Consider the following 18,906-nt stretch of genomic DNA (forward strand, 5'->3'; position numbering starts at 1 on the left):
ATATTCATGGCCTGCCAGTGAGAGATTAATATCTACCTCCCTCTTAGGGTTTACAGTGGCTTGTGAAAGTATTACAACCTGGGTTTAACCCATTAACGACCGCCGATATGCCTTTTAATGGTGACGGTTAAGTGGACTTAATCTTCAGTGCTACTTTTTCACGGCGCTTAGTAATAAGTTAATAGTGCCTCCCCCAGAGTCAGAAAATCTCTGATGTTTCAGCCAGCAAAAGTAGTCCCCAGGCCCATCATGGCAACGGAGACGCCATTCCCCGGCCCGCCTCCTACGTACGGCGTGCACATTGGTCAGCACCCGACAGCAGCAGGGATTTTTTCTACTGGTTGCTGACTTTTGATCATTGGGATAGATCCTATCACAGTGAGCAAAAGCCCAATATTTGTCATCCCCTAGTCAAAAAATTTTTCTCTTCTTTTACAATTTTACGCCTTTAGCCAGCGTTAGGGTTGGGATTCGTTCAAAAGTAAAAAATAATAAATAGTAATATTCACTAAAGTTTTTGTAGTCGAAGTAAAAAAGAAGAACCTTGGAGTTGTTATTGATTGTCCCCATGACAGAGTTTATCTGCTTCTGTAGTTCATTCATTCTCTCTCCACATGTAGTTTCTGGACTGGCCATGCCGATTTCTTGCCAGTTTCTAATGGCAGCAATATCTTGAAAGAGAAAAGAAAAAGTGTTTTTATGGTCAGAATATATTCAGATTTAATACTATACTATATTTTGTTTCAGAGCCATCAATAACCTAAAACTAAAATACCTGTAACATTCACATATACATGATTCAACAGTAGGAACAATTAATTGGTTGCTGATTTTTATACAAACATCACATAAAAAAAATAGTACAGGTGAATATATGCAACTTTGTAAATATAGGTTATTAGGAAAAAAATGCTTCTTTCAGCACTTATGAGCCACTTCTCCCCCCTCTCGCCTACTGAACTCATCATCTACATCAGAAAAAAAAGCTCCAAAGAGAAAGGATTGCATGCTCACTGAGGGGTCAGATTACAGCTGCACAGGTCTGTAGAGATGGTAAAGAGGAGAAGAAAGAGAACCACAGTCACAGACACAAACAGATCATGCTGACACTTTCTAGTAAGTGTTTATCTCACCCTACACAGATATACAGGATAACATTGCTTATAATGTACTTCATACTGCTGGTAATGCTTAAATATGTGCTAACTAGAGATAGGGGCATGAAGACCTCATGTCTCTGCTCAGACATAACTGAAAAATATTAAAAGTATATGACTTATACATACTCCCGGCCAGTGAGCGCAGCCTCGCTGTTCATACACTTGTATAGAACGAGGCCGCGCCCTCTAGCTCAGACACACCATTGGCCGGTGTGTCTAGATGGGCGTGGCCTCGGTTCAATACAAGTGTATGGAGTGAGGCCGCACCCACTGGCCGGGAGTATGTATAAGTCATACAAATTCTCCAGTCCCGGGTTAGAAACTGGCGAATTCACACAGCACACAGTGCGTGTGCTGGGGGGGATTCATAAATCTGCAGTCACTTAAAGGGATTGTCAACAACTCACCATTTACTAAAGAGTGGGTGAGAAGCCTGCTCTCTGTATGTAAGGAGGTGGATTGTTTCTGTTGCATTCTGTTCCCTGAAACAGCAATTGTAATGCCATGTGTATTGTGTCCTGTAAATATTATTGTGTGATGCGATATGTGAGTAATATTGGTAATATGTGTAGTTTGACCATAGGGATAGTTACATTTAATGTTAGGGATTAGCCCAGAGTGGGAAGGGCAGAGTTACCGGTAAAACGACAATTTCCTGTCAGAGATTCAGATAGGGCCTGGAATGCATAATAATAATAATAAGAAGAAGAATAATAAGAAGAAGAATAATAGTAAGTAAGTTGAGCAGTGACACATTCTGGGGTGACCCTAAGTGAAAGGAGACCAAAGACAAAAGGATAGCGAAATCTGTGGCACTAAGAGATAGAGTGACCTTCCAGGAACGGACCCTAGAAGATGACGCCTAGCCACGAGACCCAGAGCTTATAATGCTAGGATATAACGAGCCTAAAGCGGGACTGAATACACGGGATGAGCAAAGTGTCCAGGGCGGGAGATCCAGAGCATTGTCGGACATACTGAGAAGCTGAAGGGAATAGAGGACGGGGAACCGCAGAACATGTAGATGACACTCGGTGATCAGGATTGTTCTATTAAAGCTGCGATGTGGTGAAGTTGGAAATACAGAGGACACAGAACCCTGGAGTAAACTACGGAGGAAGGAAACTGTTGAAAATGCTTCAGTATGTAATGGAAACGTTCATAAGGCTGTGTACCCGCTATACAACCCGGTATACAACCCTCATCAAGCTGCCGATCAGTAAGAAGCTTATTTTTGAATGGTGGTCATTGGACGTTAAGAGGTTGAGTCATGCATTTGTGGCCATCTGTGCAGTACGTTTCCGTGTTACCACCTTAACATTTCTTTGACCCATATTGTACCTCTTATTTTGTAAGGTGCAGCCCAGAGGTTTTTCTCTTTCATGGAGGCAACATACGACGGCATACAGGATGTCTGAAGGACACTAAAACAGATCTGCAAGGACTTTCATGAATGCACACATCCTACACTAAAAATGAGAACGCTACAAAGTAAGAAAAAGTCTTAACTAATCTAACCCTTTTAACAATGACATCTAGAAAATGGGAGAAAATATATAATTTCCCTCTAAGTGCTCCTAATAATGCATCTACCATGAGACTATCACAGCGGAGGGATGGCCGGGAGCCTCTGCGGGAGTCTAGGACACCTTCTGCCTACGTGTATAATGTCTAGGGCAGGGCTCAGCAGGCATTTTTCTGTCGTTAAATGGAGGGAGATTAGTAGCTTTGTACAGATCCCCCACTTAAACACAGCAGGGTTTATATAGAGAGATCTATAAATGCAATATTAATTACATAGAAATGCCACCGGCTTCCGGTTCACCCCATGCATTGCGTATAGTCATCAGTCATCTCGGTAGAACATAACTATAATACACTACCCCTAGAATAAAGAGCCGGTGTCTGAGTAATCATACTAAAGCCTATCAGTCCAAAATTAGAACAATAAGAAACTATTAAAATATTGAAAAACTTTTGCACTTTCCTCCCGTTCTTCCAAGTGCCATCAGTTTTTCATTTTATGCCAATACAAGGGCTTATTTTTGACGAGTTGCAGTTTGGAATGACCCCGTTCATTTGTAAGGCCTCGTTCACTCGTCAGTATTTTACATCAGTGTTTGTATGCCAAAACCAGGAGTGGGAACTTACAGAGCAAAACTGTAATTGATAGATTGTCACCTGTTCTGTGTTTTGGAGACACTCCTAGTTTTGGCAATGAAATACTGATGAAAAACTGGTAAAAAAAAAAAATTGATGTGTGAATAAAACCTAAAACACATTGCTTTTATAGCAAATCGAATGTGATTTTGCTACACAAGAAATCTTACCAAGATGCTTACACTATGAGAAAATCTAAGCCTTAAAAAACAGAATTAGGCCAGAATCACACTAGAGAGGAATAAGGACGAGTGCTATTTAAAAAAAAAAAACAAAAAAAAACCCCCTAGCACTTGGACCAATGTTAATCTTGACAGCGTAGGAAAATGTTCAGAAACTTTCCCACGCTAATAAGTTCATGTCCAGTCAGGCAGGGAGGCTGCACAGGCAGCTTTTCATTCATTCCTCCATGGTTTACAGCCCGGCCGGTAGCATTAGCATCCCTCTGGGTTGTAAACTAATTAACCCCTTGAGATGGATTGCAGCGTGGGACTTGACTGTACAGCGGACAGGTATGGGATATTGTTGCTTTTTTATTTTGAATTTTTTTTTTTTTTTTTTTTTACAGAAGAACGAGGGCTTGGCTTGGATTGAGAGTGTGATAAAGATGGTAAAACTGTGTGTTTCATTATTTCATTAAAAGACTTTAATCTTAATGTGTGTGTATTTTTAACCCTTTCATACTATTAGATTAATAATGGATACATGTCTTATTGACACCTCTCCATTATTATCCAGGCTTAATGTCACCTTATAATAGCAATGTGACATTAACCTCTTACTACCCCATATGCCACCACCACAGGGCAATGGGAAGCGAAAGTCTAAGTGCCGGAATAAGCACATCTTACAGATGCGCCTTTTCTGGGGTGGCTGGGGGCAGATTTTTTTACCCAGAGGGGGGCCAATAACATCTCTAGGCTATTAATATCTGCCTTCAGTCACTGGCTTCCCCTCTCTGCGGAGAAAATTGCACGGGAGCCCACACCAGTTTTTTCTGTGAATTAATCCTTTAATTTAACACCTACAGCTCCAAAATTTTACACACACACACAACACTTATTATTAGGTAGGGACATATGGATAGGGAGATATGCAATGAACTACTGTATGTAAACCATGTCTCATATCGTGTCGAGTTCGGTAATGATTTTACAGAACTCGACAATTGAATTACTGGCTATTCTGCCATCTAGATCTGTATGAAAGAGAGAGATATATATATATATATATATATATATATATATATATATATATATATATATATATATATATATACAGTGGGGCAAAAAAGTATTTAGTCAGTCAGCAATACTGCAAGTTCCACCACTTAAAAAGATGAGAGGCGTCTGTAATTTACATCATAGGTAGACCTCAACTATGGGAGACAAACTGAGAAAAAAAAAATCCAGAAAATCACATTGTCTGTTTTTTTAACATTTTTTTTGCATATTATGGTGGAAAATAAGTATTTGGTCAGAAACAAACAATCAAGATTTCTGGCTCTCACAGACCTGTAACTTCTTTAAGAGTCTCCTCTTTCCTCCACTCATTAGCTGTAATAATGGCACCTGTTTAAACTTGTTATCAGTATAAAAAGACACCTGTGCACACCCTCAAACAGTCTGACTCCAAACTCCACTATGGTGAAGACCAAAGAGCTGTCAAAGGACACCAGAAACAAAATTGTAGCCCTGCACCAGGCTGGGAAGACTGAATCTGCAATAGCCAACCAGCTTGGAGTGAAGAAATCAACAGTGGGAGCAATAATTAGAAAATGGAAGACATACAAGACCACTGATAATCTCCCTCGATCTGGGGCTCCACGCAAAATCCCACCCCGTGGGGTCAGAATGATCACAAGAACGGTGAGCAAAAATCCCAGAACCACGCGGGGGGACCTAGTGAATGAACTGCAGAGAGCTGGGACCAATGTAACAAGGCCTACCATAAGTAACACACTACGCCACCATGGACTCAGATCCTGCAGTGCCAGACGTGTCCCACTGCTTAAGCCAGTACATGTCCGGGCCCGTCTGAAGTTTGCTAGAGAGCATTTGGATGATCCAGAGGAGTTTTGGGAGAATGTCCTATGGTCTGATGAAACCAAACTGGAACTGTTTGGTAGAAACACAACTTGTCGTGTTTGGAGGAAAAAGAATACTGAGTTGCATCCATTAAACACCATACCTACTGTAAAGCATGGTGGTGGAAACATCATGCTTTGGGGCTGTTTCTCTGCAAAGGGGCCAGGACGACTGATCCGGGTACATGAAAGAATGAATGGGGCCATGTATCGTGAGATTTTGAGTGCAAACCTCCTTCCATCAGCAAGGGCATTGAAGATGAAACGTGGCTGGGTCTTTCAACATGACAATGATCCAAAGCACACCGCCAGGGCAACGAAGGAGTGGCTTCGTAAGAAGCATTTCAAGGTCCTGGAGTGGCCTAGCCAGTCTCCAGATCTCAACCCTGTAGAAAACCTTTGGAGGGAGTTGAAAGTCCGTGTTGCCAAGCGAAAAGCCAAAAACATCACTGCTCTATAGGAGATCTGCATGGAGGAATGGGCCAACATACCAACAACAGTGTGTGGCAACCTTGTGAAGACTTACAGAAAACGTTTGACCTCTGTCATTGCCAACAAAGGATATATTACAAAGTATTGAGATGAATTTTTGTTTCTGACCAAATACTTATTTTCCACCATAATATGCAAATAAAATGTTAACAAAACAGACAATGTGATTTTCTGGATTTTTTTTTCTCAGTTTGTCTCCCATAGTTGAGGTCTACCTATGATGTAAATTACAGACGCCTCTCATCTTTTTAAGTGGTGGAACTTGCACTATTGCTGACTGACTAAATACCTTTTTGCCCCACTGTATATATATATATATATACGCACATATACATATATACACGCACATATACATATATACACGCACATATACATATATACATATAAATATATGTGTATATATATGTATGTGTCAGCTGTGTATCCACCAGACTTCTGCACGACAACTGATGGTCCCAACCCCTTTTATAAGGCAAGAAATCCCACTTATTAAACCTGACAGGGCACACCTGTGAAGTGAAAACCATTCCCGGTGACTACCTCTTGAAGCTCATCAAGAGAATGCCAAGAGTGTGCAAAGCAGTCATCAAAGCAAAAGGTGGCTACTTTGAAGAACCTAGAATATAAGACAATTTCAGTTGTTTCACACTTTTTTGTTAAGTATATAATTCCACATGTGTTAAATGATAGTTTTGATGCTTTCAGTGTGAATGTACAATTTTCATAGTCATGAAAATACAAAAACATTTTTTAATGAGGTGTGTCCAAATTTTTGGTCTGTACTAATTTTATATATATATATCTACTATATAATTGTCTAAGGGTCACTTCCATCTGTCTGTCTGTCACGGATATTCATTGGTCGCGGCCTCTGTCTGTCCTGGAAATCCAAGTCGCTGATTTGCCGCGACCAATCAGCGACGGGCACAGTTTGGAAGAAAATGGCCGCTCCTTACTACCCGCAGTCACTGCCCGGTGCCCGCATACTCCCTCCACTCACCGCTCACACAGGGTTAATGCCGGCGGTAACGGACCACGTTATGCCGTGGGTAACGCACTCCGTTACCACCGCTATTAACCCTGTGTGTCCCCAACTTCTTACTATTGACGCTGCCTATGCAGCATCAATAGTAAAAAAATGTAATGTTAAAAATAGTAAAAAAACTGTTATACTCACCCTCCGTTGTCTGCTGAGCCGCTCGTGCCTGCCGCCATCTTTCGCTCCCAGCGATGCATTGCGAAATTACCCAGAAGACTTAGCGGTCTCACGAGACCGCTAAGTCATCTGGGTAATTTCGCAATGCATCCTGGGAACGGAAGATGGTGGCAGACCCGCGCTTATCGCCGGAGCTCCGCTGGATCCCAGGAGGTGAGTATATAACTATTTTTTATTTTAATTATTTTTTTTAACAGGGATATGGTGCTCACACTGCTGTATACTACGTGGGCTGTGTTAAATACCGCGTGGCTCTGTGCTGTATACTACATAGGCAGTGTTATATACTATGTGGGCAGTGTGATATACACCGTGGGCTGTGCTAGATATTACGTGGCCACTGTCATATACTGCGTGGGCAGTGTTATATACTACGTGACTGGGCAATATACTACGTGGCTCTGTGCTGTATACTACGTGGCTCTGTGCTGTATACTACGTGGCTCTGTGCTGTATACTACGTGGCTCTGTGCTGTATACTACGTGGCTCTGTGCTGTATACTACGTGGCTCTGTGCTGTATACTACGTGGCTCTGTGCTGTATACTACGTGGCTCTGTGCTGTATACTACGTGTGTTATGACCTGGTGGTCAGGACAATAATGGACCTGGTGGTTAAGAGCACACGCAATGACCTGATAGTTACTGATAATATAGGACGAGCTCTGGGACGTGGGAACTCTGCTGACCGCAATCCCAAATCCTATCACACACACTAGAAATAGCCGTGGATTGCTCCTAACGCTCCCTATGCAACTCGGCACAGCCTAAGGAACTAGCTAGCCCTGAAGATAGAAAAATAAAGCCTACCTTGCCTCAGAGAAATTCCCCAAAGGAAAAGGCAGCCCCCCACATATAATGACTGTGAGTAAAGATGAAAATACAAACACAGAGATGAAATAGATTTAGCAAAGTGAGGCCCGACTTACTGAACAGACCGAGGATAGGAAAGGTAGCTTTGCGGTCAGCACAAAAACCTACAAAAAGTCCACGCAGAGGGCGCAAAAAGACCCTCCGCACCGACTCACGGTGCGGAGGCGCTCCCTCTGCGTCCCAGAGCTTCCAGCAAGCAAGACAACAAACAAAATAGCAAGCTGGACAGAAAAATAGCAAACCAGAGAAAAACAAGCAGGCACTTAGCTTCTGCTGGGAAGACAGGTCACAAGAACGATCCAGGAGTGAACAAGACCAATATTGGAACATTGACAGGTGGCATGGAGCAAAGATCTAAGTGGAGTTAAATAGAGCAGCCAGCTAACGAATTAACCTCGTCACCTGTGGAAGGAAACTCAGAAACACCCACAGCCACCAGAGGAATTCCATGGACAGAACCAGCCGAAGTACCACTCATGACCACAGGAGGGAGCCCGACAACAGAATTCACAACATACGTGGCTCTGTGCTGTATACTACGTGGCTCTGTGCTGTATACTACGTGGCGCTGTGCTGTATACTACGTGGCGCTGTGCTGTATACTACGTGGCTCTGTGCTGTATACTACGTGGCTCTGTGCTGTATACTATGTGGCTCTGTGCTGTATACGTCGCTGGGCAATATACTACGTGGCTGGGCAATATACTACGTGGACATGCATATTCTAGAATACCCGATGCGTTAGAATCGGGCCACCATCTAATACATACATATCGATGTATGTATGTATGTATGTATGTGTGTATGTATGTATGTATGTATGTGTGTACACACACACACCATTCTTCTTGCCCATTCATCGAGAGATTCTTGCCCATTCTTCCTTGGCTAACAGCTCGAGCTCAGTGAGGTTTGATGGAGATCGTTTGTGAACAGCAGTTTTCAGCTCTTTCCACAGATTCTCGATTGGATTGAGGTCTGGACTTTGACTTGGCCATTCTAACACCTGGATATGTTTATTTGTGAAACATTCCATTGTAGATTTTGCTTTATGTTTGGGATCATTGTCTTGTTGGAAGACAAATCTCTGTCCCAGTCTCAGGTCTTTTGCAGACTCCAACAGGTTTTCTTCAAGAATGGTCCTGTATTTGGCTCCATCCATCTTCCCACCAATTTTAACCATCTTCCCTGTCCCTGCTGAAGAAAAGCAGGCCCAAACCATGATACTGCCACCACCATGTTTGACAGTGGGGATGGTGTGTTCAGGGTGATGAGCTGTGTTGCCTTTACCCCAAAGATATCGTTTGGCATTGTTGCCAAAAAGTTTGATTTTGGTTATATCTGACCAGAGCACCTTCTTCCACATGTTTGGTGTGTCTCCCAGGTGGCTTGTTGCAAACTTTAAAGGACACTTTTTATGGATATCTTTAATAAATGGTTTTCTTCTTGCCACTCTTCCATAAAGGCCAGATTTGTGCAGTGTACGACGAATTGTTGTCCTATGGACAGACTGTCCCACCTCAGCTGTAGATCTCTGCAGTTCATCCAGAGTGATCATGGGCCTCTTGGCTGCATCTCTGATCAGTCTTCTCCTTGTTTGAGATGAAAGTTTAGAGGGACGGCCGGGTCTTGGTAGATTTGCAGTGGTATGATACTCCTTCCATTTCAAGATGATCGCTTGCACAGTGCTCCTTGGGATGTTTAAAGTTTTGGAAATCATTTTGTATTCAAATCCGGCTTTAAACTTCTCCACAACAGTATCACGGACCTGCCTGTTGTGTTCCTTGGTCTTCATGATGCTCTCTGTGCTTCAAACAGAACCCTGAGACTATCACAGAGCAGGTGCAATTATACGGAGACTTGATTACACACAGGTGGATTATATTTATCATCATTAGGCATTCAGGACAACATTGGATCATTCAGAGATCCACAATGAACTTCTGGAGTGTGTTTGCGGCACTGAAAGTAAAGGGGCCGAATAATATTGCACGCCAGACTTTTCAGTTTTTGAATTTCCACAAAAATTTAAAATAACCAATAAATTTCATTCAACTTCACAACTGTGTTCCACTTGTTGTTGATTCTTCACCAAAGATTTACATTTGGTATCTTTATGTTTGAAGCATGATATGTGGGAAAAGGTTGAAAAGTACCAGGGGGCCGAATACTTTCGCAAGGCACTGTATATTATAAAGTTTCTCATATTCTGCACTATTGCTTTATGCAAAGTTTCTTGAAACGACAGTGACCACTTAAACTTTATATTGATTTTCCAGTATAATAAACGGTGTAGGTGTTACTTCGACTTGTAAGGAAGGAGAGAAACACTTCATCTCGTAGATATTGTTATCTCAGCTGTCAAACAGCACTTACTACAAATCAGCAGGAAATGCACTAAACTGAGCAAGATACAAATGTCATAGTATCTAGAAGTGTGCAGATTAATTGTAACCTGGAAATGATTAATTTGTGGATAATGAATAGCAATGCTTCTCTCCTCTCTTGGTTAGAGTTGCAATAATCGTTAAATTCAAAAATTAAATAAGCAATCTCCATGGCAACGATGATGAGTAATGGGAACCTGTCATCCCCCCCCCCCAGGCATTTGTATCTAAAAGAGCCACCTTGTGCAGCAGTAATGCTGCATTCTGACAAGGTGGCTCTTTTAGTTCGGGTCCCTGGCACTGCTGAAAGAATAGTTTTTGAAATTTGTTCCTCATACCGTGAAATCGCCACGGGGGCAGGTTTTTTCCCCCCCTAATCCAGACGCCTCACAGCCATCAATCATGGCCTATGTGCGCCGGGCGCCCCCTCCTCTTCCTTCATTAGCGTCCCCGGTGCCTGCACAGTTATTTTTTGGGGGGGCACGCGCAGTTGCGCTGCCTTTCGAACTTACAGCGCAGGCGCCGGGGGACGCTAATGAAGGAAGAGGAGGGGGCGCCCGGCGCGCAGAGGCCATGATCGATGGCTGTAAGGCTTCTGGATTACGGGGGAAAGACCTGCCTCCCTGGCGATTTCACGGTATGAGGGACAAATTTCAAAAACGATTCTTTCAGCAGTGCCAGGAACAAGAATTAAAAGAGCCACCTTGTCAGAATGCAGCATTCAACCCACACTAATTGTGTACAGTGGAAAGCATGTATTAGAACCCTCCCCTAGTGTGTTGAATTCCAGACTAGGGTATGCTGGTTTATGGATGGAGTGGGAGACCCGTGTTTTGGAAAGTACCAGAAACAAGGGAAGCCAAGAGAATCGTGGCATGGTAGTGCACCCAGGAGAAAAGTGCTAGCCACAGTCTAGCCAAAAAGTCCTTACTCCAGTATCACTGCTCTCCATCAGAAAGTGTCATAGGAACATACAACTGGTGATAGGTAACATGTCTCTTCCAATCCCACTGCTAGTTTCACTTTACCTTCGATCAACTCCATGGAACATTATAGAAGTAGTCTGGGATATATTATCCTTGTCAGACTCCTACTTTTTCAAGATTTCCAACATTAAAAAGGGAATCTGGCAGAGTTTCGACATGCAATCTGAGAGCAGCATGAAGTAGGGGCCAATTGAGTTCAATTGTTAGAATTGTTGTAATAACTCCCACTTGCAAAATTGGTACTCATTCCAATTGTAAAATATTCCACTGCATTTGCTTTGTCAATCTGAATTCTATTTCTTAGTTACCCAATCTGTTGTGTTAGATAAAATAATAATCTTTGGTTAAGTTCATACTTTGTCTTCATCTTCTGCGCCTTTTCATCCACGCAACTGTTTACACTCCCTCACAGGGGCAGCACTGCAGTTACTTGTTTCTTGCATCACCGCCGCCTCTGAAGACATCCGGGATCCTGGGTGATGGATGCTGTGGGAGATGCGAGTGCAGAGTCGGCAATTTGCCGGTATGTCTCTGCAGCCAATGGGGCTTCTGTAAAACAAGTCACCATCAGGGGGTGGAAATACAAACAGTGAGTGAACAGCAGCACCATAGTTTCCAGCACTGCCTCAAATGAACGGCCATCAAGTGGTGACACTGGTGTCACTCGCTGCTTCTATAACTGCTCCCTGCTGACCAATCATTTCAGGTAAATGCTAGAAGATGTGGGGCAGTACTGGTGTCAGTCGCTGTTTCTATTTCTCCCTCTTGACAACATCTTTATCAGTTAGGAGCTATGGCAAAAGAGATAGAAGGAGAGTGCCAGCGCTGCACTCGCCACTCCCACAGCATCCGTCAGCCAGGATCAAGGAAGTCTTCAGAGGAGGCCGTGATGCATGAAACTGGTGAGTAACTGAAGTGTGCCCCCTGTGACATCCTGTTCCAAGAGAGGCGATAGACACTGTGGGGAATTAGTGCAGCCCTAGCCTCCTGTGATGTATCGTCCCAAGAGGACCGATGGACACTGCAAGGAGTGAATGCAGCCCTAGCCTCCTGTGATGTATCATCCCAAGAGGACCGATGAACACTGCAAGGAGTGAATGCAGCCCTAGCCTCCTGTGATGTATCATCCCAAGAGGACCGATGGACACTGCAAGGAGTGAATGCAGCCCCAGCCTCCTGCGACATGACATTTGAGACTCTTCTCAAATGAAACATCACCGTAAGTATAGTAAAAAAAAAAAACACATACAGGGATTAACTATATAGAGGGAAGTGTAGGGTATTGTGTAATAAAGTAAATTACAAAAAAATGGTTTGGGGTGTAAATATAGACATTTGAAAAATACATTTTAGGTGCCCGACTACCCCTCTAAATACTCCAGTAATCTGTTATGCAATGGTTGCTGGGCATTTCTTTTTCTGAACAGAGGCATTAGTATAGTGGTCACAGAGGTAGCAGTCTAACTTTATCTCTAGCACTTTAGGATATCTTTACCGAATACAGTTATGGGAAAGCAGCAATATAAATGGCACTTAGTAGGTGTAGGATGCCTTGGTTCAAATTTGCTGTTGTTCCCACATGCTTAAATGTACAATCCCATATCTGACAACTCCATAGAGAAGACTAGGATTGCTAGGCTTTGCTGCAACCTTTGTAACTACCCTTTCAGTCACAACTTTTGGCTCATCTTCAAAATGAAGATGGGCTGGCAGTAAACATACAGCGAAAAAATGAGGATGAGCTTGGCAGTGATCAGGTCAGGCCATTCCAAGTTCCGACAAAGCTAATAAAATACTACAAACGTTACTGTATTTCTGATTGAACAAAATCCACGGTAAATTTGAAAAGACAAGTTGAAAAGTGATGTATACCCCTTGGCTGCAGGCAATCACACACTCCAGGCTCACAGAGCAAGTCAAAAGAAAGTCATGGTTTTGCCCACAACAATGACTGTAAAAGAGAATAGGATAAGTGGACCATGGGGACACTGGTTCCTGGCCTCTTTGCATTTGGGATTTGAGTTAAGTCCTGTGTAGAAAAGTCAATAAGCTGTATAGGTAATTGGATTAGCAACACCCAACATACACAATATAGCAAGTCCACCACTAACAAACAGATTAGGTAGATCAAGAAATTTCAATCCATACATCTGTCCCAGAGGGAGGATGCCAGAAATTAGTCCATAGCAAAAAATGTTGATGGTTTATGGGTCAAGCTTGCAAAAAAAATTAACGAGAAAAATAAAAACAACACAAGGTTGGGGACAAAGACAAGCAGAGAAGAGACAAAATTAGAAGGGAGAACAAAGAGAAGAAAGGGGTTGGAAGAGAACAGAATGATTAAGGAAAAATTAAAGGGGGATTAAGAAAAAAAAAGTATTGGGCAAAAGTGTAAAGAGGAGGGAATTAAGTTGGTATGAACATAATTAATCCACAATTCCCATTTGGACGAAAACAAGTAATTTTTCTAGCAATATTTTATGTTTGTGAACCCCTGTATTTTTTTAGAAATGGTTATGTTAGGGCTTATTCAGTTTTTCATATACGCATTCTGCGTTTTTCCTGGATAGAACTTGTAAGTTTTATAGTCTATGGGGCTGTTCACTTGTCTGTGTATTTTTCCATACCAAGTGTTGTGCACCAAAACAAAGACATGTTTATCCTACTTGCAGATCAAACTCCGCAATGCAAGTCTATGGGTTTATTGAAAAAAAAAAAAAAATTACTCAGATTCTACACTTGTGCTGTCCAATTTTCTTGTTAGTTTGATATGAGAAGCTTTAAAAAATGTCTTGTACACAAAGAACATGATGAAACTGATGGTAAATGCTGACACACATTGATCAAAGACTAATGAGTATCTGATCCAAAGCACTTGTGAAAATCAGTCAATTTTTTGTGCATAAGAAAAATCACTGACAATTGAGTGAAGCATAAGGCTCAGTTCATATTGAATTTAGCCTCCAAATCCATAACTCCCAAAAAACACTTATCGGTGAACTGGAGTGGTGTTAACCACCCCGCCACTGAACTCTGGAGCAGTGCATGCATGTTTTGTGCAGTGAGAAATCATCAATCTTTATTGGACAGTCTCATGGACGAGTTTGGGTTTGGTAAATGCCAGGAGAATGTTACGTGGGCTGCCTCACTGCATTGTGTCAACTGTAGTTTGGTGGAGGAGAAATAATTGTATGGGTTGTTTTTGTGGGGGTTGCCTAACGGTACCGTCACACTCAGCGACGCTGCAGCGATATAGACAACGAGCCGACCTAAACTAGATCGCTGGAGCGTCGCTGTTTAGGTCGCTGTAGAGACGTCAAACACAGCAACTCCAGAACGATGCAGGAGCAATCCAGTGACGTAACGGCAACTCACTTCTCGTTCTCACTGGTTGTTAGCTCCATGTAAAACGTTGCTGGCGTCATTGCTTTTGATGTCAAACATGATGATACACGCCGACCTGGCGACGAAATAAAGTTCTGAACTTCTAGCTCCGACCAGCGATGGCACAGCGGGATCCAGATCGCTGCTGCGTGTCAAACACAACAAGATCGCTATCCAGGACGCTGCAACGTCACGGATCGTTGTCGTTCTCTTTGCAAAGTTGCTGAGTGTGACGGTACCTTTCTGCTTCTAAAGGTACCTTCACACTGAGCAACTTTACAACGAGAACGACAACGATCCGTGACATTGCAGAGTCTTGGATAGCGATCTCGTTGTGTTTGACACGCAGCAGCGATCAGGATCCCGCTGTGACATCGCTGGTCGTAGCTAGAAGTCCGGAACTTTATTTGGTCGTCAGGTCGGCGTGATTCATCATGTTTGACAGCAAAAGCAACAATGCCAGCAATGTTTTAACATGGAGCCAACAACCGGCGAGAACGATAAGTACGTCACTGGATCGCTCCTGCATCGTTCTGGTGTTGCCGTGTTTGACGTCTCCTAGCGACCTAAAAAAACGACGCTGCAGCGATCGGCTCGTTGTCTATATCGCTGCAGCGTCGCTTAGTGTAACGGTACCTTTAGTTCCAATGAAGATAAATCCTATTGCTTCAGCATACCAAGACAATTATAGCTTCCAACTTAGTGGGGGTAGCTTGGAGAAGGCCCTCTTCAGCTCCAGCATTACTGTGCCCCAGAGCACAAAGGAAGGTCCAAAAAAACATAGTTGGGCAAGGTAGATGAAGAAAAATTTGAGTGCCAACTCCATTCAACACCTATGAAATAAAATAGTACACAAATTGCAACACAGTCCCTCTCCTCCAACATCAGTGTCTGACCTCACAAATGCTCTTCGGTATGAAGGAGCAAAATTCACTGCACGGGATGTGGGTTGTTCCTTCTCATTCAATGTGAATGCTGAAGCACATGTTAATGTCTGAAAATGTGTTACAGGACTTACACTCGAGGCTAAATGTGGAATAACGCTAAATAATTAACAGGAATGAAAGGTTTCACTGAAAATTTCTTGAAATGGGCTAATATATAGTACCAAGAACTTAAAGGGGATATCCACTTCTAGGGCAACCCCTTCTCGATCTGAATGTTGCCATCTTGAAAATTAAAAAAGCTTATACTCCCCTCCAGCGTCGGCGCCATTCCAGTGGTATTCACACTCACGTTCCTAGGGCTCACGTGAGTTTGTTATGACATGTGAGCCCTGCGCCAAATCAGCATTAGTGTGACTGTCCCCATCTTTGGACATTTTAATAATCAAAAGAAGTGAGCGGTCAGCCGCAGCTCTCACTCTTTCTACATTATGTATACGTCCAAGGGCGGGGAAAGTGACGCTGGCAATGATTGGGGGCCAGGCTCACGTGTCATAAAAACCTCACGAGCCCCAGGAACGTGAGTGCCGACCCTACTAGAACGACACCGACACGGAAGGTGAGAAGAAGTCTTTTTATTTTTACTGGGGGCAAACATTCAGATTGAGAAGGGATTCTCCTGGGAGTGGACAACTCCTTTAAAAAGATTGCTGGTTTCAAACTCTGGCCAAATAAAGGAAACAATACAATAGTATAATTGTTTGTGGTAGGGCAATTCAAAACCTATGAAATGGATTTGATCTGCCCAATAGTAGGTTTTATCAGTATATTTAGTTGAGACAGGGGTGCTTAGTACAAGGTAGACCCTGTGCTGAGTCAATGACTCCTACAACAAATGCCTCATTTGTTACAATGGTTTTAACTGGGGTAGTACAAAAGGGGTCATATCTTACATTATAGAGGTCTTCTAGAAGCTAGCCTTAAAAAGAGAACATGCTCCATGTGGGTTATATGGCATAGAGATTTAGGTCAAATAAGTGATACCTAGGAGGAGGTATTACAGAGTATGTTGAAGGTTTCTCTTAGTGAGGTATCTATGAATTAGATATAGTTGCAAAATTCTAGAGTCTCCAGAGCTCACCAACTTCTATTCAAGATGGAGTATAAATGAGATTTACCTTACTGGAAGTGTAGTATGCCAGATATGGATTTAATACATGCAACGTGGAACTGTCCTCCACTACGTTGATTGGAGAGAAAAGGTGGAATTAATAAATACTGTCAAAGTTTTATGGACAATATGATTTGTATTCTTGGCTATATGGTTGAAGATCACGTGATGGAGAACCATCAGCTAGCTAACAAATCGAGCCCAAAAACATGGCCTTGATTTGGAAAAACCCTGAACCTATTACTAAAAGGGAATTGGTAAGATAAATAATATTCTAAGACTTGAGAAACATTTGAACCAAAAAAGGAGTACATTTGAAAACTTGTGGTCTCTGTGGTGGAATTCTCCAAATTTAGCTCCTCTGTCTGACTTGGTCCAGGTTGTTTTCTATTCAACCCTTTTAGCTCCATGTGCCTGGATGTGTGGCAAGTGATTCTGGTGTTTTTCATGGTTTATATAAAAGATGTGTTACCTGGGACATGCATTGTTGGGTTGAAAGGATAGCATTTATGGGGTTTGATGATGTCCACCCTAGTCAAATCCACCTGGTTGAGGAACTCTACTTTCATCTATCAACTCCATCACTGTGTGGACATATATTAATTGGGCTATCAGTTCTCTATATTATGTGGTTGCATTCAGGGCTGTGGAGTCGTTAAGCCAAACCTCTGACTCCTCAATTTCATGACACAGACGTCACCAAAATGGGCTCCGACTCCATGACTTCGACCCCACAGACCTGGTTGCATTGACTGCATACTTTCCTATAATGGCATTTGGGGGGGATGGGAATGTGGGAGTTATTGAATAGGGTCTTTAAAGTTGTAGTTTTTCCAGAAAAGTTGAAGGGGTTATATCGGCAAAGGGGGAATCAACTCAATATCAATGCCTTTGGATTTAGGTTTGGATGTCGTACAAGGATAATCTACTGTAGGCGTTAATTCAGCTTTTTCTTCGGATTTCATTATAGAACTTTAATTTCGCAATGTTCCTGGCATAATGCTGCTTCGGTAATGTCCCAAAATCAATCTCCTCGTAACATAATAAAAAGCTTTAGTATTTTTGTAGATAAATTAAAAGAAAAAGGAAGAAGAGATGGTTAAACTGGCGTCTTATTTTCTTGTAAAGCATCTTTTATAATAAATTTTTGTCTTCTGAATGCCTAATGAAGCCCTTTCCATAGTAATGCAATCTATGGCACGTGGACGTAATGAACGGATTTTTAAAGGTGTATTTGTTCCTGGCGGTTTGTGAAAATATAAGGAGGTTATTGGAAGTCAGATACATTTATATATAAAACCTGTTGCATTCTAGTCCCCATTATGAGGAGTAATGAAAAGTTAAACTGAAAATATGCAAGGTCTCATAAATTATAGATAATAAGGCAGGACCAATACACTGTCATCGAAGACATTCCGGATATTCAGGTATATAATTTGCATAGAAAGTAAATAAACGAAATAGAAACACACGGATTTAACGCTGAAAGAGTTAAGGGCAAAAGACATTACAATATACACGATACTACAGCTGTGCTTCATAGCAATGTCACATTCATGTTATCGCGTAGGAGGTCTAAATATCCTCAATATAATAAACTATAGTACAGATAAGAATTTTATCAAGGCAGAAAAATGTAAGAGAACAATACCGCTGAAAAGTAAGCAAAAAAAACGAATGGGAAAAAGGTTAAAGAAATATTTCACACATAAAACAAGATCATTTCATTAAATCCTATTACCAAATGTGTATAACACCCAGCCACTCGCCTGCCGCCTGCATTTACTGTGATGGAATGGCTAGTGGTAAATATCTCCCCGATACCGGCGCGGTCCTGTAATAGAAGCCACCGGGATAATAAGTCATTACATTTCTTCCCTCCTAAATATTCCATCATCACATGTGAGTGTGATTATTGAAAAGTGGGAGAAACCGCAGTAACTCAGTCACAAAGTGGAGAACATCTAAAGTTACAGAGCGAGATCAACAGTGCTGAGGAGCAGAGGACAGAAAAGTCACCAACGCTTTGCTGACTCCATAACTCCAGACCTACTCTCGTGTTAACATCAGGGCAAAAACTGTGCACCGGGAGCTTCATGGCATGGATG

General features: G+C 42.2%; 1 protein-coding gene across 2 annotated transcripts in view; it reads right to left on the reverse strand.

Moving 5' to 3' along the window:
* LDAF1 (lipid droplet assembly factor 1) overlaps positions 1-18,906 on the reverse strand; it is a 125,918-nt gene that overhangs the window by 91,924 nt on the left and 15,088 nt on the right. For both annotated transcript variants that reach the window (XM_069734191.1, XM_069734190.1), the window contains exon 2: positions 544-671. In XM_069734191.1, coding sequence (XP_069590292.1) covers positions 544-636 — 93 coding nt within the window. In that variant the 5' untranslated portion in view covers positions 637-671. The remainder of the gene's footprint in view (positions 1-543; positions 672-18,906) is intronic.

Source organism: Ranitomeya imitator, chromosome 7, assembly GCF_032444005.1.
Source record: "Ranitomeya imitator isolate aRanImi1 chromosome 7, aRanImi1.pri, whole genome shotgun sequence".
Lineage (NCBI taxonomy): Eukaryota > Metazoa > Chordata > Amphibia > Anura > Dendrobatidae > Ranitomeya > Ranitomeya imitator.